General features: G+C 48.0%; 6 protein-coding genes across 6 annotated transcripts; 4 read left to right on the top strand and 2 right to left on the bottom strand.

Annotated features, from left to right (window-relative positions):
• Window positions 1-208: 208 nt before the first annotated feature.
• Window positions 209-3,700, top strand: N7462_000779 (ankyrin repeat-containing protein; the record flags this gene model as incomplete). The annotated part of the gene is made up of 2 exons (XM_057072505.1): window positions 209-597; window positions 661-3,700. The coding sequence occupies 2 exons, from the start codon at window positions 209-211 to the stop codon at window positions 3,698-3,700; spliced, it is 3,429 nt and encodes a 1,142-aa protein (XP_056939035.1).
• A 1,980-nt stretch (window positions 3,701-5,680) lies between these two features.
• Window positions 5,681-7,438, top strand: N7462_000778 (uncharacterized protein; the record flags this gene model as incomplete). The annotated part of the gene is made up of 2 exons (XM_057072504.1): window positions 5,681-6,186; window positions 6,247-7,438. The coding sequence occupies 2 exons, from the start codon at window positions 5,681-5,683 to the stop codon at window positions 7,436-7,438; spliced, it is 1,698 nt and encodes a 565-aa protein (XP_056939034.1).
• A 123-nt stretch (window positions 7,439-7,561) lies between these two features.
• N7462_000777 (SNG1 family protein) lies at window positions 7,562-9,097 on the bottom strand (the record flags this gene model as incomplete). Its single annotated transcript, XM_057072503.1, has 1 exon — window positions 7,562-9,097. One exon carries the CDS (start codon window positions 9,095-9,097, stop codon window positions 7,562-7,564), a length of 1,536 nt encoding a protein of 511 aa, XP_056939033.1.
• A 2,772-nt stretch (window positions 9,098-11,869) lies between these two features.
• Window positions 11,870-12,529, bottom strand: N7462_000776 (class I SAM-dependent DNA methyltransferase; the record flags this gene model as incomplete). Its single annotated transcript, XM_057072502.1, has 1 exon — window positions 11,870-12,529. The coding sequence occupies one exon, from the start codon at window positions 12,527-12,529 to the stop codon at window positions 11,870-11,872; it is 660 nt and encodes a 219-aa protein (XP_056939032.1).
• A 2,200-nt stretch (window positions 12,530-14,729) lies between these two features.
• Window positions 14,730-16,175, top strand: N7462_000775 (uncharacterized protein; the record flags this gene model as incomplete). The annotated part of the gene is made up of 4 exons (XM_057072501.1): window positions 14,730-14,862; window positions 14,919-15,016; window positions 15,067-15,327; window positions 15,384-16,175. 4 exons carry the CDS (start codon window positions 14,730-14,732, stop codon window positions 16,173-16,175), a joined length of 1,284 nt encoding a protein of 427 aa, XP_056939031.1.
• A 749-nt stretch (window positions 16,176-16,924) lies between these two features.
• Window positions 16,925-18,801, top strand: N7462_000774 (uncharacterized protein; the record flags this gene model as incomplete). The annotated part of the gene is made up of 8 exons (XM_057072500.1): window positions 16,925-17,068; window positions 17,130-17,182; window positions 17,245-17,535; window positions 17,587-17,731; window positions 17,789-18,104; window positions 18,168-18,329; window positions 18,391-18,592; window positions 18,645-18,801. The coding sequence occupies 8 exons, from the start codon at window positions 16,925-16,927 to the stop codon at window positions 18,799-18,801; spliced, it is 1,470 nt and encodes a 489-aa protein (XP_056939030.1).
• Between the last annotated feature and the right edge of the window lie 379 nt (window positions 18,802-19,180).

The raw sequence follows: 19,180 nt of genomic DNA, 5'->3' as shown, positions 1-19,180 counted from the left end.
TTCTTGGACCTTGTACACCATACCATGTACAGAATTTAGCCCCCACTACAGTAGCTTTGCTTCATCCTAGTCATCCTTGAGCCCTGTCTCGTCACCCTTCTAGGTAAAGATCTCATCGTTTCTCTGCGTCGGCGTGGTACTCAGTCAGGCTCACCCTTGCCGAACGTAGCCTCCGAAAACCATCGGTGTCGGAATTCTATCCACTACCATGGCCTCAAATCCCATTACAGCCGCAGAGATCATCTCTGTTGTCCATGCGGCGGCAGACCTCATCCAAACCAGCTATACCTATGCCTCGGATGGCGACGGATGGACAGAATATCTGAAAGAGTTGTCTGCCTTGATTGCTCTTCTGTTTCGGATTGAACATGCAGTTCTTGACATGGATATCACAGAGCTTCTGCCATCGCATTCAAATTCCATGGATCAAAATTTCTTGAGCGATATCCATGCTCAATTTGTTCGTATGCATTCGAAGTTGCAGGTATTGAACGCAGACAATCTTGCTTTCCAGATTTCGGAATGGCAAGAAGATATCGAGGCGCTTCGCAAGCTTCAAACAGCCTTTTCCGACCTTATTTCTTCCTCTGTGATGTGGTATGTGACCAGTTCTCTATCCAACGCCGTCCTATAGCACTACTAACTACTAGCTATGCATAGCAGTGTCTCGACGAGCGAGGCGCCAGAGGTCCGAATTTCTCGAATGGCAGCTACAGAAGTAATTTCTGATATCCAAGAATGGAGCCCATTATTTGGAGCATGCTTCACTGGCGATCTCGACCGCGTCCGACAGCTACTTTCCAGCAACGAGAACTATCATATCCACACCAAATTCGGTTGGACGGTTCTACATTGGGCCATTATTGGGGAAAGCCTAGAGGTTGTTCAAGAAATCTTTGAGCATCATGCGCAGTCCCACGACCTTGTCAATCCCATCCGCCGAATGAAAGCGACCGAGCTGCTATCCTACTTTCAGGCCGTCCTTCCTGTGACCCTTGCTATGAAAGTGCAGCACATCGATATATTTAACTTGGTGGTGCAGCACCTCGAGAATCCAGACGGACACAAGGAGGTGCTGTTGAACAGGGTCTGGGGGGAGGGGGAATATAAGGTCAAAATCTACGGATTGCCCAGCAACCCGTGGAGATCAATGACTAGGTGGGGACGCGTCCACTGTTTTAGGCTACAGAGCTTGATTCCTGGCACACATATTCCCACAACCAATCCGGAAGCGATCCAGTCCCGCCCTGTCGAATGGATCAAATGGACATCTAGCCTGCTGCGTGACGCGATTCGCGACCAGAAGTTCTCCATGGTTCAGATGTTGATCAGAGCCGGCACAGATGTGAATTACGGTTACAGATTGCATGAGGCGTCCCTCCGCGAGGACCCTCGCTACGTGAAGGTCTTGCTGGCAGGTGGCGCAGACCCACGGGTGATAAATAAGATTACAGGGCGAACGGCCCTGAGCGAAGCTATTCTCAATGGGTTTGTTGAGACTGCCGCGGCTCTCATCGACGGCGGCGCCGATGTGAACCACGCACTGTGTCCTCCTAGCAGTGGAGATCGGGTGGGATATATAGAACGGCTTAGTATCAGAGGACATTACATCGAGCTGGGAAATCAGGGGGCTACATCTCTGATGTTGGCCTGTGGCTTTCACTTCTATCAGGAACGGCAGGTTACCAAAACGAACGCTATCGGCGCACCGCAGCCCCCGGAAACCGCCCTGGAGCTCTTCCGTCTCTTACTGGCGCGAGGTGCCGATCCTACCATGACAGACTCCCAGGGCAGGACCGTTCTACATTACGCAGCATTGAGACCATCCTCGAAACTGATCGAATTGCTGGTCGAGTCGGGCTGTTTGATCGAGGCGGTTGACCGAGAAGGCCGCACTCCGCTCCAATATCTGGCCCTCTGTAACGAAGAGAGATACGAGACCGATGAGCTCGAAAAGGCTGCCCGGTTGCTTTCTGGTCACCAATCCTCTTCGCTGCTGGCCAAGGATCTTCTCAATCACCCAGTCCTCCGGCCGGTAGCCTCAGAAGAAGACGGCGACTCCGAGGACCTCCAACCTCCATTCAAGAAAGCGCGCTATTCTCACTTGCTACCGGTTGTCCGACAAAGTAATGGCATCTCCTGTGACGAGGAAAAGAATGACGAAGCACGCACTCCCATTCTGTCCGCACTGCTGGCGAAACGATGGAAGGTAGTTCGCATCTTGGCCGACTTAGGAGCGACCCGCCCGTCCAAACTGGACCTGGAAGCGACGCCTATTCTCGATCAGGTCATCGAGGCGCTGGAACCTCAGATCCTTGACTTGATTCTTGGCCAGGGCATTATCCCGTCTGCTGGCTCAATTTTTGCCCTTGTGCAGTCATTCATTTCCCACCGCCTCGATCCAAAGGCAGCTGAGGATACAAATCATACAGATCTCTACGCCAAGTTCCATCATATGCTCGCCGCTCTCGTATCGGGCGGAGCTGATATCAACTATCGCGAGACCAGTGAGGAGGCGGTCACAGGAACGACGCCGATGGTTCTCGCGGCCACAATTCCTGGATCTCGTCAGATTCTCCCGGCTCTCCTGGCCTCCGGTGGGGATCTCTATGCGCCGTCGACGCAGTACTTTGACGCTCTCCGCGCCGCTATGGTATATGGAGAGCCGGCGGATCTATCGTTCCTCGTGGCTCACGCTCTTCGGCATCCGAATACCTCGCATTGGTCCCACCAGCTGGCCCAGACCCCAGAGGAAGATAATCTGCTGGCGCAGATCTGCAGCTGTCTCCACGACGCTGGTCTCCTCGACAGCACCAACCATCACGGCCGCACCCTCCTGCACCTGGCCGCCGAGCAAGATCACACCTCGCTCCTCGCCGCCCTCCTCATCCACAACGCCAGCCCTAACATCCGAGACCAGGAGGACTATCTCGCGCTCCATCGCGCCGGCTTCGCCAAACACGCCCAAGCATTCACGCAGCTCCTCCCTTCCTCTCTTCTCTCCTCCTCGTCCTCCTCCCTCCTCGACCTCCTCCTCTCCCCCGTTGACAAGAAAGACCGAGTCAACCTCATCGACCACGCCTTCCTCCACCGCGCCACCCCCTTCATCACCACCCTCCTGCAACACGGCCTCTCCCCCAACCACACCGTCCACTTTTGCCACTCCGATCCCAAACCCGCCCTCTACTTCGCAGCCTCCCGCAACGCCCACGATCTCGTCACCCTCCTCCTCGACTCCGGCGCCGACCCCAACGCCCCCGACCCGTTCGGCTGGCAGCCCCTCCATGTCGCCAGCCTCCACGGCTACTCTGCCATCTTCTCCGCCCTCCTCGCCGCCGGCGCCGACATCCACGCGCACACCAGGAGTTGGAACACCTCCGCTACGAGACCCACAGGTCTCTACGCTGGCAACGCCTGGCATGGCACCCCGCTCCACCTCGCCGCCATGGGTGGCCATGTTGGCCTCGTCACGACCCTGCTCGCGCGCGGCGCAGACGTCCACGCTGAGACTGGGACCGGCAGGATGGGTCTGTACTTCATGCCGGGCCACGGGCCGACTGCGCTGCATCTCGCGCTGGACACGGACACGTTCTACGGGCGGCCGAATGCAGAAGAAGGGGGGGCGGGTGCAGGTTGCGGGGATCTTGGTGAGTGCGGGGGCGCGCGCGAGGGGGTTGTTGGGGCATCCCAAGCTGAGTAGGGCGGTGGAGTTGGCGAAGGTGCCGGGATTGTGGGATGCGCTGGTGGAGGCGGAGGTGGAGGCCAGGTGGGATTGTGATCTGATGTTGGAGCTGTAGAAGGAGGAAGAGTCAGAGTCAGTAGAATGACCGAAGCATGCTGAAAGATAGTCTGGAACATATCCAGGAGCTTCAAAATCTGGGTTGAGATCATAATGACCTTCTAGTACGAAGAAGGTACCTCAACAGTTTCCGATTATAGGGGGAAAAGAGTGCAAGGAGTAATAAAAAAAGAGAGCGATGAGTACTGTACAAACTGTATATACTTGCCATGATAGAGGCAGGCTGCTAAGAATTCGGCCTGCTCCCTTGATTGGTAACTATAAGTTGGACGTAGTGACGGCTACAAGTACAAGAAGCAGTAAGAGTAGGTGTGTAGGTATAGGGAGGTAGAAGCGATATCTAGTGATTCGGATCTGTTGATACGATAAAATAGCAGGCTAGGAGACCAATAACTCAGAGCTCGCTAACACGAGCCCTCTATGGAAAGGGAGATAAACTATGTGTGAGATACGAAGAAGCGTATTATATGAGTAAAAAGGTGTTTGGGTGCGGGGGCGGGCGGGCGGGGAGATTCTGTCACTATATAACCTTATCGGTTAATCCACAACATGAAGGCCGGCCGGTAGCTTATTCCGTTTCCCGTATGCCCGCATACTAGATAGGTTGCTGAGACTATTAAGCTATATATCATGGTGTGGTGTCCCAGGCTACTGCCGGGACTGCTGCGAGATACGGGACTGCTGCGAGCTCTAGGACCGCGGGGGCGGTGATCCCTTTCGTTTTGCTATTTCCTTTGTTTGTATTTGCTTCAATCTTTTCGTTCCAATCGCTGATTGGCCTTATGTTACGGACAACACTTCTCATACGCCCTAGGCTGGAAACCAGAAGGTGCAAATCCCTACATATCACCTTGTAAATAGAGGTAGCTCCAACAGGAGTAAGAAAATTGATTGATTGCAATTCATCAGCTATCCTTGCAGTACACAAACGAATAAGATACTTGCGTATTGGACTCATCTAAGCCGAGTCGATCTTCGAACATGGGCTATCTACATTGTGCCATGGAGATGCTCTACCTCAATATTGAGGAGTGTGCTGGTAAGACCGATAGATATTTAGCGCATATATCATGATTCGTCCAGATTGCAAGACGGCTTGAATGAAAAAGATGATACGAACGATCAAGGAGCCTTTCCCGTCGCCGATTTTTACCCTGGCCCGGGCCATGTCCGAGCGCAGCCACTGGCGGTGGTGGCAAGAATTTAGTCGACTGTAAAAGGATTTTCAGCTTAGCTTCATCAATTCTCGTGTCATGATTCCACATTCCCCTCACCCTGAATGAAAAGGTTTACGTATGCGGGGTTTTGGGGTTTAAGTTCAAGGACGGTCGTTATCTATTCATATATCGGGTGTTATCTCAGAGGAACTCCTATCGGGTGGGAAGCCGATTCTGATGATGGGCTTGACATCTTGAGTATGGTCTTATCCTCATCCCTCCAGAAATGTTTATCCTTTCGGGTTCCTCCCCGTAGCGTAACCAGGAAAATGCCCTGGGGTCCGTGACAGTCAGACGGTACCGCGGTATCGCAAGTCAAGGCTTTCCGGGCGATGCCACGCGAGGCCTGCGCCAGGATGCGGAGATACGGGGTCTCCTATTGGTGCATCACTGACCCTAGTAAGGTTTAGTCTGTTTAGATCCAAGCCTAATAAGGATCAAACACAAATGAAAGCACCGAGTCCTTGTTACTGGTTGATAACACGGCCTCTCGGGCACAGTTTGAGTGCAGGGGGGTCTTGGAGACCTCCCGCGTCTGGGCGCCATGGTATACCAGAATTTTAGGCTTTATTTAAATTGACGCCATGCCAGCTTAAAATGATATTATCATCTCTTTCTTTGTGTTCATTGCGCATCTTCGATTGGAGAAGAGAAAACACTCGTCATGGATTCACACGCAAAAAAACAGTACGAGACAGGCTATGAGGATAAAGGCCCTGACTCTGCAGGTAACAGTCAGGATGGCGAGAACATCGCAACTGTCATTGATAATAGTGACCAGCTCAAGCGACGACTAGGCAACCGCCAGATTCAGCTCATTGCCATCGGAGGGTCCATCGGAACGGCGACATTCGTGAGCATCAGCTCTGGCTTGATGAAAGGTGGACCGGGAAGCTTATTTCTAGCGTATACCATTTACTCATGTATGATGGGTTTAGTGAACAATTGCATGGCAGAGATGGCAGTTTTCATGCCCATCAGTGGAGCATTCATACGCATGGCCGGTCATTGGGTTGATGAAGCGTTTGGCTTTTGGGCAGGTTGGAACTTTTTCATCTACGAGGCGCTCCTCATCCCTTTCGAAATTACGGCACTGAATTTGGTCTTGACATTTTGGCGGGATGATATCCCCGTTGAAGCTGTGGTAGCTGCGTGTATTGTGATTTATTTGTATGCTGCTTAAGCCCTCTTCATTCGTCAGGCGCACCAAGCTAACCGGTATTTTGATAGTGTACTAAACGCCTTCACTGTTAAATGGTATGGCGAAGCAGAATTCTGGCTTGCGACCGGGAAGGTCCTTCTAATTCTTATCGTTTTTCTTTTCACCTTCATATCGATGGTTGGCGGAAATCCCAAACATGATGCCTATGGATTCCGCTATTGGAATAATCCAGGTTCATTCGCCGAGTATATTACAACTGGCTCTCTAGGGCGGTTTGAAGGCTTTCTGGGCGCAGTATGGAGTGCATCGTTCACTATTGTTGGACCAGAATACATGTCTATGGTAGCTGGTGAAACAAAGCTCCCAAGACGGTATTTGAAGACCGCTTTCAAGACCACTTATGCTCGATTTGCCTTTTTCTTCATAGGAAGTGCATTGTGCGTCGGCATCGTTATTCCATACAACGATAAGACATTGCTCGATATCATGAGCGGATCATCCAGCGGCTCTGGTACTGCATCAGCTTCTCCATACGTTATTGCTATGAATCATCTCGGAATCACTGTTCTGCCACACATCACAAATGCTCTGCTAGTCACAAGCATATTCTCAGCCGGAAACGCATATACTTACTACGGTACACGCAGTCTTTATGGCCTTGCCTTACAAGGTCAGGCACCCAAAATTCTATCCCGATGTACCAAAGCTGGAGTCCCGATATATTGCTTGTGCATTGTTATAGTATTCCCTTTTCTCGCATTCCTCAATGTATCTAGTGGCGCTGCTCAAGTTCTGACCTGGCTTACAAACATCATCACTGCGGCACAGGTCATTGACTATATCGTCATCTGTGTCACATACATATTCTTCTACCGTGCTTGCCATGCGCAAGGCATCGAGAGGCGAACTCTCCCCTACTATGGATACTTCCAACCATACTCTGCTTGGATCAGCCTCGTATGGATGACATGTGTGGTATGCTGCTATGGATATTCGACTTTCTTACCGGGCAATTGGAGTGTTGGTGACTTCTTCACTTATTACACTATGGTTTTGGTTGCACCGGTGCTCTTCTTCGGTTGGAAGATTGTCAAACGCACGAAATTCGTGAAGCCACATGAGGCAGATCTAATTTGGGACAGACCTATTATCGATGCCTACGAGGCCACCTTTACCGAGTATGCTCCAGGGTTCTGGACTGAGATCTTGCAAATGTTTGGATTGCGCAGAAACAGGAAAGAGAGGCAGAATATCTCCTGATACTGTTGCGGCAAATTAATTACTCGTCATTTTGAACACTTTGAATTCTCTAATCAAGATTTGAGGTTTATTAAATTTGGATATATCAGGCATAGATATCCTATCCTGCTTGTAAATCGTTCCTCAATCGTTGTAAGGCAAATCAAAACAAGGCCCATCATTATTTCGACTCGTGGAGCCTTTCTCGGTTTTCGGCCGCGACATCTCCCGTCGAATAATGCCCATGACCTCCTCCTGATCGGCTAGGGAAGTCACAGTACCACGCCGCGGCCTTTGTGTTTCATCCTGCTCACTGCCAGAAGTGGCAATTTCCGGGAGAGTTTCCCCCGTCTCCTCTCTGGCGAGTCTATTTTCTTGTTGTTCCATGATAGCCGCCATGACACGTTCTTGATAAACCTTCTCGTCGGTTTCCTGTTTCAAAACAGCGTAATGCGAACGTCGATAAACACCAACTGTACTCAACACGAGTCCACATATCTCATATGCAAAGAGGACCGGGAGCGCATAATCAAGCTGCGGGTTGCATCCACCAGACCAGATATCGATCAGGACCTGGAAAATGCTATGCGCAGGCAACGCATAGCCCCAATGGTAGAAGCCAGGAGAGAGCTCAAATGGCAAAAGGATAGACGTAACATTTAACACAATCCAGGAGATCAGCGCCATAGGTACAAATGGCGGAGAAATCCAGATGGTGAAAACATCCAGGACTAAGAAGTTGAGATGGGCAAATAACCACAGGGCCATCCAAGTTAAGACAAATTGGTTGCCATTGACATGCCAGCCATGCCGGAAAGCCCATATGGCGCCAGTGGTGCACAGAGATCCGACAAACGTATAGGTTCCCGAAATCATTTGACGCACGATTGCAACACGATGGGGGTGTACGTTGACGTAGAGCTTGAACTGTAGGTAAAGCCCGTTGACATACCCTAGGTAAAAGAATTCTTGAATAAGAATCAGAATAATGACCAGAGTATTATATATCAGACGTGAGCCTTGTGAAGTTGGCTGAATATTATCCGATGCTAGAATCCACGGATCCGAAAACACTCCCAGGGCAGCCGAGTCGGAGCTATTCAAAGCTTGGATAGTCTTTTGACCGTTGGACTTCATGTAAATGACTCGGGCGTCTTGTGATAGCTTTGTTAAGGTATCATAGATAGCCGAATCCACCACGGTCGAATAGCGTGCTTCATTCCACACCAAGGTCAAGACATTGCTGGCATTGTATGTGGAAGCGGCCGATCCACCAGCTAGGGCGGCTATCAAGTGGTCGGATGAATTGGGTGACACGTATAAAGCACCCCAATATTTGATTTTGCATACTGCATGAGTAATTGAACTAGGCTCGGGGTACGTTGATGCAGGATATTCAACCAATGTTGGGAAATCAGGTCCTTTTACTTGCTGATAAGCATTGCGAACAGCTGTCCCTATGGCACCTCCATCGTAGTCCACAAATAAGACGTTGAGATTGTGAACGTGGGTGTTTTGTTGAAATAAGGAACCAAAAATATAGCAGAAAAGTCCCAAGAAGAGAAATTGAAGAGCAAGAAGATTGATGGTCGCCGCTTTCAGCAGCCCCAATCGTAGTGGTCTTACGGAGGGATCATTAATGCTTGGGCGTGGTTGTCGCGCCTTCGAATAGAAGTGCATTGGCTCTGTATCCCACACCGAAGCTTAGAGAAGCTCCGAGTTGTGGGGAAATCAAACGACCAGCAGGAAGCAAGTTGTGACTCGAAACTCGGAATGACGCTCTTGGTTGACGAGGCAAGTGAGACTTTTGAAGCAAATTTGAGCTAATCCCGACAACAAAATTCGGTGGGGCGAGTCAGCAAGCCACTCGGCACGGATACGCGGAAGTTCAGGAAGCAGCCCGGCTGGTGAGAAGTGAGTCAATCACATTCTGGTCCATTCACAAGTCTTTTCAGACATTTGGTAAGATCAGGTTAAGCAAAAAAGGGTATGTGGTCGCCACTCCTGCTGCGGTTGAGGTTAGAAGGGGGTAGAATCTCTGGAGAAGCGTGAAGGAGTTGACGGAAGGTCAAAGCTCGGTCTAGGCCCCTCGGGCCGGTTTGGGAAAGTATGGAACCCCGAACCAGCAAACACCGAAACTGCGCTGAGCATTAAAAGTATCAGAACTTTTCAAGGCAGATATTACTGCGCTAAGATTTGCAGTCAAAAAAAACGTCTGATACCCATTGACCAGCCAGATTTTGAAAGGGTTGTTTGTTACTTTGAAATTCGCAATTTTCGGGGCACCGAGTGTCAATCGCAAGGTTTCAAAGCTCTTCAATTCATGTCCTCGTCCCCCGATTTCATCTCAAATAAGTTCTGGCGGATCGGCGGTACAGGCGGTGAGCCTATGTTCACATAATTCTAAATATGACCTGGATATGAATTGGCAATTTATGGTATCGACACTACGTGATGAATTTGATGACACATGAAATAGCCAAATGGACCGCGGTGGGAATTTACGACCGCGGGTCGAAGACAATAAATCCAACCAGCATACAAGCCACTTCTAAACCTACACCTTAGAGTTGACATCGATTCTCAAGACTGTGAGGATTATGCATTGACATCTGTTGATTGCTGCGTCCAGAAATTCAATCAGACGATTCAGTTGAGAACAAGGCCGTTGGTAAGCTGGCCACGCTCAGCATACCTGACCAACGCAGGCTTGCCTACGTGAACGCCTACGTGAACGCCTCTCGGAAAAGAAACTATTCATTAGCAATCTAATCCTCCTTGCTAAATAACTAGCGGAGATACGAAGATAATGTTGGAAAGGCAGCTCTGAAAGCAGAAGGTGCAAGTCTCTTGTCCAATATCAGGTATGTGTTTGACTTTCATAGCTCGCATGCTTTCTAATACATTCGTGTCTTTTATAAATCATTTTATCATCTATTCATACTCAAAAGGTATTCTATCTTGGGAGATGATTTGCATCCGACTCAGTTCTCAGCCAAGACAATGTAGCCTTTAGTTCAGGCCATAGGTTTTGCCTGTGAGCTTCTGCTTGCAGTAATTTGAATTCTCTCAATGACCCCGCATACTTTGAGGCGATTTAGCATCAGATACTCCGGAGGTTAATGGTGATCCATCTGAGTTGAAGTTGATCTATCAAGGAATTTTGAGCAACCCATTTATTTTCAAAGCCACAATCATCCAGAAAGTCCACAACACAAGAAGATCGGAGACTATTTGGAAGCCCTTCTGTCGAACTATAAATGACCGCTAGACCACAAAAAGCGTGAACACACCAACTTGTGCCTGTACAGCATAATACAGTATTCTTTCTGGTTGAAACCTTCCTTTACGAATGGAAACAGAGTAATTCCAATTTGTGAGCAACGGGCCTCTATGCTCGATGGTGCGGTTCAACAAATTTCTCTCTTTGTTTCTATAAATGTTATAGCCACACGGCTCTCGTTTGAATATGCCACGCGGGACTTCAGACGACAAACCCTTTTTGTCAACCCGAACCTCCTTCATAGCTGCACATATATGTTGTATGGTCTAGCAGTATTATTTTGTGATCTCTTTGATGACAGGGGCAACTTTTGATTTCTTGAAACAAAATCAAAATATCAATTCAGCGCTTGTGACTGTGCTTTTCTATTTTCTCATCATGAACGTGATCTCATATATCTCGCAGCCGAGGCTTTTGCTGGTGGAAGGGTGCTTTCATCCACCAGTGTTGCCGAAATATTACTGGTTAGCAATATCTATGCTCTCGGCACTTTCACGTGCCCAAGATCAGAATCTCTTTTCGTTGTCTAGCCTTGGTGGGAAGCTCTCTCTAACTCAATAATGATGCCTGTATATACTGTATCCACGTACATCTTAGCACCTCTTGTGGGGTCAGACCTGAATGTGGGGTCAAAGAGCAATCTGGATCTTTTAACAACCACAGACCTCCGCAGAATTGGCCATGCTGGCAACGATGAAACCAGAAAGGTTCGATTCAAGCAAATAATAATCCATGTCAAGGCCCCATTAGGCCCACCATTGTTTCTGTTGGCCTTAGTCTGCTCTAAGGCAAACCCACAATCTTGGCAAAAAGAAACCCCCGCTTTTGAGGCCCCATCCGTGCATAGGCCTAAGCGTAGGACCAGGCTACTCCGGATGTCTTGCGTGATGGGTTGGGTGAGCAACAAAGTATTGTCATTTCCCTATTATCAGTTATATATGGAAATTTATCTAAGTGTGTATCTAGGAAATCATAATTCTGTTTTTGTGTATTTACTGAAGTTTTTTTCTCTGAAAAAAAAAAACCTATCGTGTAATGTCGCACCGGGCTAGACTTGAGACTCGGGAGGTACTATCACGTTCTGTTGCAAGGGTCTTGAATGCCGGATTCGTTTCGGATGGTGTCGCGGCGGGCATAGAAGTCTGATGAATGCCTCTTCCTTGGGCTATTCAGGCGCGAGGGATCTTCTCTAGAATGACCAGCATTGCTTTGTCGCCATGCCCCTTTACGTAGTCAATAAGTTCCATGGCCGCTACTTTCACGAGCCCTTCTGCTTGTAATTTCTCAACCTCGGCCTTGAAACCGCCTGGCACCCAAATCTCTTCAAGAATTGTAGCAACAATGATACCATTATTCTTGAGAACCCGGACAAACTCTCTCAAGGCAGGGTTGGGGCCGACGTGGCCTAAGGTAAAAGTGCCCACACAGACGACAGTATCATAGGTTTCGTCCTTTGTATTGATCTGTGTTGTCAAATCTGCTTGCGCTAGTTGTCGGTATACGCCGGTCTCTCTTGCCACATCCAACATGGGTTGAGAGAGGTCAATGCCGTCGATCGCCTTTGCACCGGAGATTGCGAGTGCTTGGCCGACCAGACCCGTTCCGCAACCGGCATCCAGTATAACACTGTCAGCTGGGCTTTTGGGTGACTTGAACTTGATAGCAGCCTGGGCAACAAGGACTGGGGCAACATAATTCTGTGCCTCATCTCCGACCTCGTCATTGTATGTGGCAGCCCATTTGTCGTAGATGGACATGCATTCAGCAACGCTGGGACTGTTGCGGGCTTGGCCCAGGTATAGAGTGCTCTCGGGGATTGGGGCAGACATGTTGTAAATGGTAATGGGGAATCTTGGAAGGTGAAAGGAACCTGTCTTTGTCTGGTGAAAGGTATCTGCTGTGTTATTTGCAGTGAGTATGGTCTGATTCTGTTCCTGATGATCCAAGCGATTCCCCGTTCTTATAGGAATTTCTATATAGCTGTTAAAAGCTGCACGTAATACCATTATACCTAGAAATAGATTGATAGGATTGCGTGATGCGGGGTCGCACGCGAATCATTCCTGAACAGACCATATTCGTACATTGATGATGTCGGTGGTGGATGATCCCCGAAATGGTCCGCATCTCGCCAAGAGGCGGAAAAAGCAACTTTTCTGCAACGTCTAGACCTACCCAATGGTTCCCGTAAGAGGCTCTAGTGTGGGTTTGGATATACTTTTGGTACCCCTCTTTTTCCGCGTCATTCCTTGATTTTCTGAGCGGGTATGTTCCATCCTATGCTCTTTCAATCAAGGAGTCGTGGCAGAAACTGCAAGGACAATTGGAGGGCTGCGCGCGATTTGCGCACGGTCGAAAAGAGGGGGCATTCGCACGATTTGTTACCTGCATGAGCCTGCTGCACTTGCTTATGGGCCATTTCACTTGAAAGGTAACAAGTTTCGACTTTTGAGTTGTCAGTAATTGACTTAACACTATGCCGTGTTACTTCAGGATGGTTAGTAGAAGACGGCCCGTTTGATGTGGCATATTAAGATTCGATGCATGCCTGAGATTTAATACATAAGGTCCATTTCGGAGATCTCGATAATGCTTAAGAATGATTGTAAGATTCAACGCCACTTACGCTATATACGTACATGCGCGCAGCAAAAAGGTCTGGAAACAGAAAGGGTCCGAGAGTAAGAAACGCGTCTGTCAGAAAATGGATTCACAGACCTTTCATTTTTCAGAGGCGAGAGAAGCGCGTCCAAGAAAGAATGCTTTCCAGGCGATTCTACATGCGTTCTAGATCTCAAATGGGAGATACTTTTGCCTTTTGTGTCCTCCTGCAGAATCAGTCAAGGGATAAGATTATCCGGTGGTCCGCAAAAACAGCTCAGTAAGAGTGTCTTGATTCTCTGTTGCACCTTTTTTCTATATCCATCATGTGACGGATCTTGCGGGCTATTTATAATTATACTCGGGCTTAATTTGGTTTGTTTCGTTGATTTTTTCGAATGGCAAAAGTTTATAACCCTATAAAGTCTGATCAAGAGACCGGAAAGAGAAGGTAAATATTGTCACGCATCTGCAGGACAAAACTCCGAAGATCCCGGTGACCCCAGATGAAAATTTTTGTGCAGGAGATGAATTTGGGCTTTGGCAGATAGTTGACAATTGAATGTTGGTCAATAAACATCTGAGAATTTGCCAAGACCCAATCATTATTCTAATTTATCGGAGAGGCTGTAGTGAAAAGTAACCATCTCTAATTTATTAAACAAATCCTTGATATTCAAGCCGCCCCTAGTATTGTTCCAGAAGTATCAAGATGCACCTTAGAATTCAAAATTCCACCTAGTGGCAATTTCCATCTATACAATGCCGTTTCTTGCCGATCCCTTGCCAGTTTCTGAGAGTCATGGAGATTAAGTCAAGATGCTTGGTTGATTTGGCTTTAAGCCTATTTCTGCTCATCTTGAAGCCACTTGAGAAAACAGTGCTCGAACCATTTTTACTTCTTTGCAGAATAAGCTGAGGCAACGAAAGATGTCTTTAGCGAGCAGGCTCACTGCTATGCTTCCACAATGAAAATCGATGGCAAGTGAACCGTTTGTATGATTGCCAATATCTCAATGAGAAGAGAAGGGGTAATCAAGGTTCAAGCACATACTGCTTGTAGGTCAAAAATGAACCCGCCCTTCGAAGTATGGGATCATTTTCCTCCCCAAAAATTCTTGTCTAAGAGATATCTTTGAGAGATATGTCATCTATTGGCTGTTAACGAGACATCCCGGCCATGCATGAATTTTTTCATTTTTTGTTACATTTACAGGCTTCAATCTGTATTTACCAAATCCGTGGGGCCATTCGACTTGATTTTTGTTCCTCTCGGTCAGGCTTGTTGCCACATCCGGAGTTTGGACCCACTGTGTCATCGACAGGGCGCAAGCCTACCTACACCCACCATCTTGGATGCAAAATCTGGCGCACGCTGACTTCTACCCTTCATTACTGAGTTGATCCCTGTAATTCAATCTCATCGTCATGCAGAGTTTCGAAGTCTCGTCGCGGGATAATGTGGCTGATGCCTACGAACGCAATTTGCCGCCCGTGGACGGAGGCAAAGGGGCCTGGTTGTTCTTAGCCGCATGCTTCATTATCGAGGCGTTGATCTGGGGTAGGCTGAACACATTACTTTATTAGGGGCACGATTATTTTAACCAATCAACGCAGGCTTCACTTTCTCTTATGGTATTTTTCAGGATTACTATAGCACCCATGAGCCATTCAAAAGCTCGGGCGACACTGCTGTAGTTGGCACCTGTGCAATGGTGCGTCAAACTGGCATTCTCACTGATATGATTGCTAATCGGACCACCAGGGAATTTCATATATGCTCCTCCCTGTCGCATTCGTACTGTTGCAGGCAGTCCCTCGCCTCAAGCTCTGGGCGGCTCCACTTGGTTTTGTGATTATGTGTCTCGCTCTCTCATTGAGTTCATTTGCCACCAACACCACCCATCTTATTGTGTCACAGGGCGTTGCATACGGCATTGGAGCCAGTTTGGCTTATGCGCCAACAATTGTCTTCATGGATGACTGGTTTGTGCAAAAGAAAGGTCTTGCATTCGGGATCATGTGGGTGAGTCACTTCTCATCCAAGCTCTCTGCTCGCAATCCATACTTACCATCACTTAGGCCGGAACCGGCCTATCTGGAGTAATTTTGCCTGTTGTGCTGCAGTGGATGCTTGGTGCTTTTGGTTATCAAACCACATTGCGAGCCTGGGCCATTGTGCTTCTCATCATGGGTGGTCCGCTCCTATATTGGGTCCGCCCACGACTTCCAATCTCTCGAAGGTCGCGCCCTCCGCCACTGGATTTCCGCTTTTTGTGTAACAAAACTTTCTTGATTTATGAAGCAGGAAATATTCTCGAGGCAATGGGCTATTTCCTTCCCACAATTTATCTTCCAACTTATGCGCGCAGCCTTGGTGCAACCGGCATTAAAGCGTCCTTACCTGTCATGCTTTTCAATCTGGCCTCCGTGTTTGGATGCGTGGTGATGGGCTCTATGGTCGACCGCTATCACGCTACCACATGCATTCTCAGCTCAACTTTTGGCAGCACCTTTGCTGTGTTTTTGATCTGGGGATTTTCTGACACTTTAGCGCCGCTTTATATCTTTTCCGTTCTTTACGGCCTTTTTGCTGGCTCTTTCACTTCGACTTGGCCAGCAGTCATTAATGAGGTCAAGAAGAAGAGTATATATGCAGATAACAGTATTGTTATCGGCTTTCTTTCAAGTGGCAGGGGTATTGGTAACATTGTTAGTGGCCCTCTCAGCGAAGCATTGCTTGAACCCAATGCCTGGAAGGGTGTTGCCGCAAAGGCATACGGATCAGGCTACGGCCCTCTTATCGTCTTCACGGGTATCTCAGCCCTCCTTGGTGGTGTTGGAATCATTGCCAGATCTTCGAGATTCTCTTAATCGTCGATTAAATCACGTTGAGCTTACTTTTTCATGCAACGGCATTTCGGTACCGAGAAGGCCTGCCAAAACCATAGATGTCGTGGTCACTTACTGTATCATTTAATCTAAAATCAATTCAATCCCTATTTATAATTTGAAGTATCGTTTCTCATCTTGAGCTCTTGTCTAATTCCAACGACGAAAGACCGTTACTCATCATTCTAAATGGCCTAGGTGGGGCTTCGCACAACAAATCGGGATCAGCTTGGAACCCCCGTCGGCCATTGCCCGACTGCCCCGAGCGAAAGGTTCAAGCTTGTAGCAAGTAGAATCACGTACTGGAGAAAGGCCGATATCTTGAACGAGTGAGCCTTGCTCTTGGCATTATTTGGCGATAATGAATGATTGTTGATGAGGTCTAAACTTCCCTTCCTTGCACTGATTTATTCTGGATGTTTTTTTTTCTTAGAATTTTCTCTTTTGGCCCCAGTAGGAGTTACTCAAAGTACTCGTGAATAATATGGATCGACACAGACTACAGTACTACTAGACCTCCGCCGGCCTTGGACGGGGTGTTGCCGACTTTCAAGCTATGCTTTCCCCGGATTTTCCCCATTCCCCACCTATTGTGGGAGCCGAGACACGCTGAAGCTTCTTCGGTGCTTGAGTTGTTAAAATCGTCTTAAAATGCAAGCCCTATCCAGTCAAATACAGCCTTCCGACTTTCCCTCCACTCTATCTCTCTTCGCGCAAAACTCCTCCCGACAATGTCCAGTCACCACGAGGAGAAGTCCGCCCAGGAGTGGGACGAGAGCCAAGATCACGTAACAGTGGCTTCCCTCGCTGCATCATATGTTCCCGGTTCCCCAGAAGAAAAAAGATTACTTCGAAAGCTCGACTGTCGAATTATTGTATTCTTCCTCGCCAAAAAGCTGAATCAAAGTCCACTAGCTAACTTATACATGAATCTAGCCATGCTGCTGGGTTCTATTTGTTTTAGGCTATCTTGATCGGGCGAACATTGGGTCAGTTGCACCTGAGTCTTCAGTTTGTATACTGCTTTGTTAATTTCAATATCTTTTTCCAGAAATGCGAAAACTGGCGGGCTCGCTGATGATTTCAAGCTCACCTCAAATGAATACTCTGTGATCCTGTTGCTCTTTTTTGTTTCATACGTCATCTTTGAGGTACCCTCTAACATGATCATCGCTCGTGTGCGACCGTCACTTTATCTCTGTGGCCTTGCCTTGCTTTGGGGCCTTATCGCAGCATTGATGGCTGTCACAAAAAATTGGCAACAGCTTGCTGGGGTGAGATTTGTGCTTGGGTTTGTGGAGTCAGGATTTGCGCCCGGTATTGCGTTTTATCTCTCATCATGGTAATATTCGCGAAGTATCTGCTCAATAACCACTTCTGACTTCTTAAGAAGGTATCGGCGATATGAGCTCGCTAGTCGGTTTGCAGTGTATTATACGGCTGTCGCAGTAGCCGGTGGTCTCTCTGGGCTCCTTGCTGGCCTCATCACTCAATATCTTGATGGCGCACGCGACATTGCAGGATGGCGTTGGCTGTTTGTCTGTGCTATTGCTCCATCTTACATTCTCAGATAATCAGTTCTGACTCTATACTAGATTATCGAAGGATGTGGTTCATCCTTCGTTGGATGTGTGCTTTGGTTTTTCATGGCTGACTATCCGTCCAATACGCGGTGGCTGACTCCTGAGGAGCAGCTACTGGCCGCCCAACGTCTAGCCTTTGATGGCCTAGGGAATGCTCAGAGCGCCCATGGGAGGATTGGTGAAAAGGAGGCACTGAAAATGGTTGTAAGAGATTGGAGGACTTGGATCTTGGCTCTTCTGTATGCTCTAGTTACTGGAGCCCAGACGATTCAATACTTCATCCCTACACTCGTAAAAAACTTCGGGTGGGATGATTGGGAAGGCCAGTGTTAGTTCAACTACTATTTTTTTCTTGTGAGTTTTCTTTTGTTACTAACTGGATGGTAATTAGATCATACTATTCCCCCGTATGCATGCGCTGTGGTCTGCATTTTGGGAATGTGCTTCGTTGCCGACCATTTCAAAAACAAGGCGAACTTCATCTCACTCTTTGCCGGAATTGGTACGGTTTTCTTCATCATTGTGTGTGCCAATACGAACAATAGTGTTCGATGTGAGTTTCTCTGATATTTTTGTCTTTTGGGAGTAACAACTGACATGCTCCGGCTGCCAAGATATATTCAATACATTCGCTTTCGGCTGCATTTATGGCACTTCGCCTCTCGTCCTGATGTGGGTGGCCAATATTATCTGCTACCCCGCTGAGAAGCGAGCCGTGGCTATCGGACTGGTCAATGCTCTCGGAAATACTGCCTCCATTTACGGTGTGTTCTTGTGGCCCGATCGTGATGCGCCTCGTTATATTCCCGGATTCAGGTTCGTGTCCATCTTTATGATTCTAGAGCATCAAGAACTGACTGATAATTAGTGCAACGACTGTCTGGATGGGTGCTATCTGTATTATTGCCATTATTGCAGGGTATCTATTCAAAACACATCCTATCGAAGCTCCCGAGCCAGAGGAAGTGGTGGCCGCAGAGATACGCAGACAGCGAGAGAGAGGTCAGATTCCAGCAAAGGCATAATAACACATAGAACATGTCGATATAGTAGGATATAGTATAGGCTAGGGAAGGTAGGATCCAATACAACATGGTGCTTTAATGTGATAATATCTAATAGTAACTATTCAGTGGGGAGTGTTGACACTGATATATGGTCTTTTGAGGAAATGGCAAGCCTGTCCACCCTAAAATCGGCTTCCACCTGCCTTGATCTAAACGATATATAGCCCACAAATCTGCTCTCTGGGGAATACTTCTATATCTTTAAACCTGATGCCCCTGTGGATCACAAAGATTATAATCTGAAGATCCTTATGGAGCATCATTAGTGTTTTTGACCGTTCCCTGCTTCGTACGATGAAATAGCAAACTAAAACGACGAGCTCTGATCTGGGTCATG

This window comes from Penicillium macrosclerotiorum (assembly GCF_028827735.1).
Source record: "Penicillium macrosclerotiorum strain IBT 26536 chromosome Unknown utg000001l_segment0_segment0, whole genome shotgun sequence".
Taxonomy (NCBI): Eukaryota; Fungi; Ascomycota; class Eurotiomycetes; order Eurotiales; family Aspergillaceae; genus Penicillium; species Penicillium macrosclerotiorum.
This window is presented reverse-complemented; position numbering and strand designations above follow the sequence as displayed.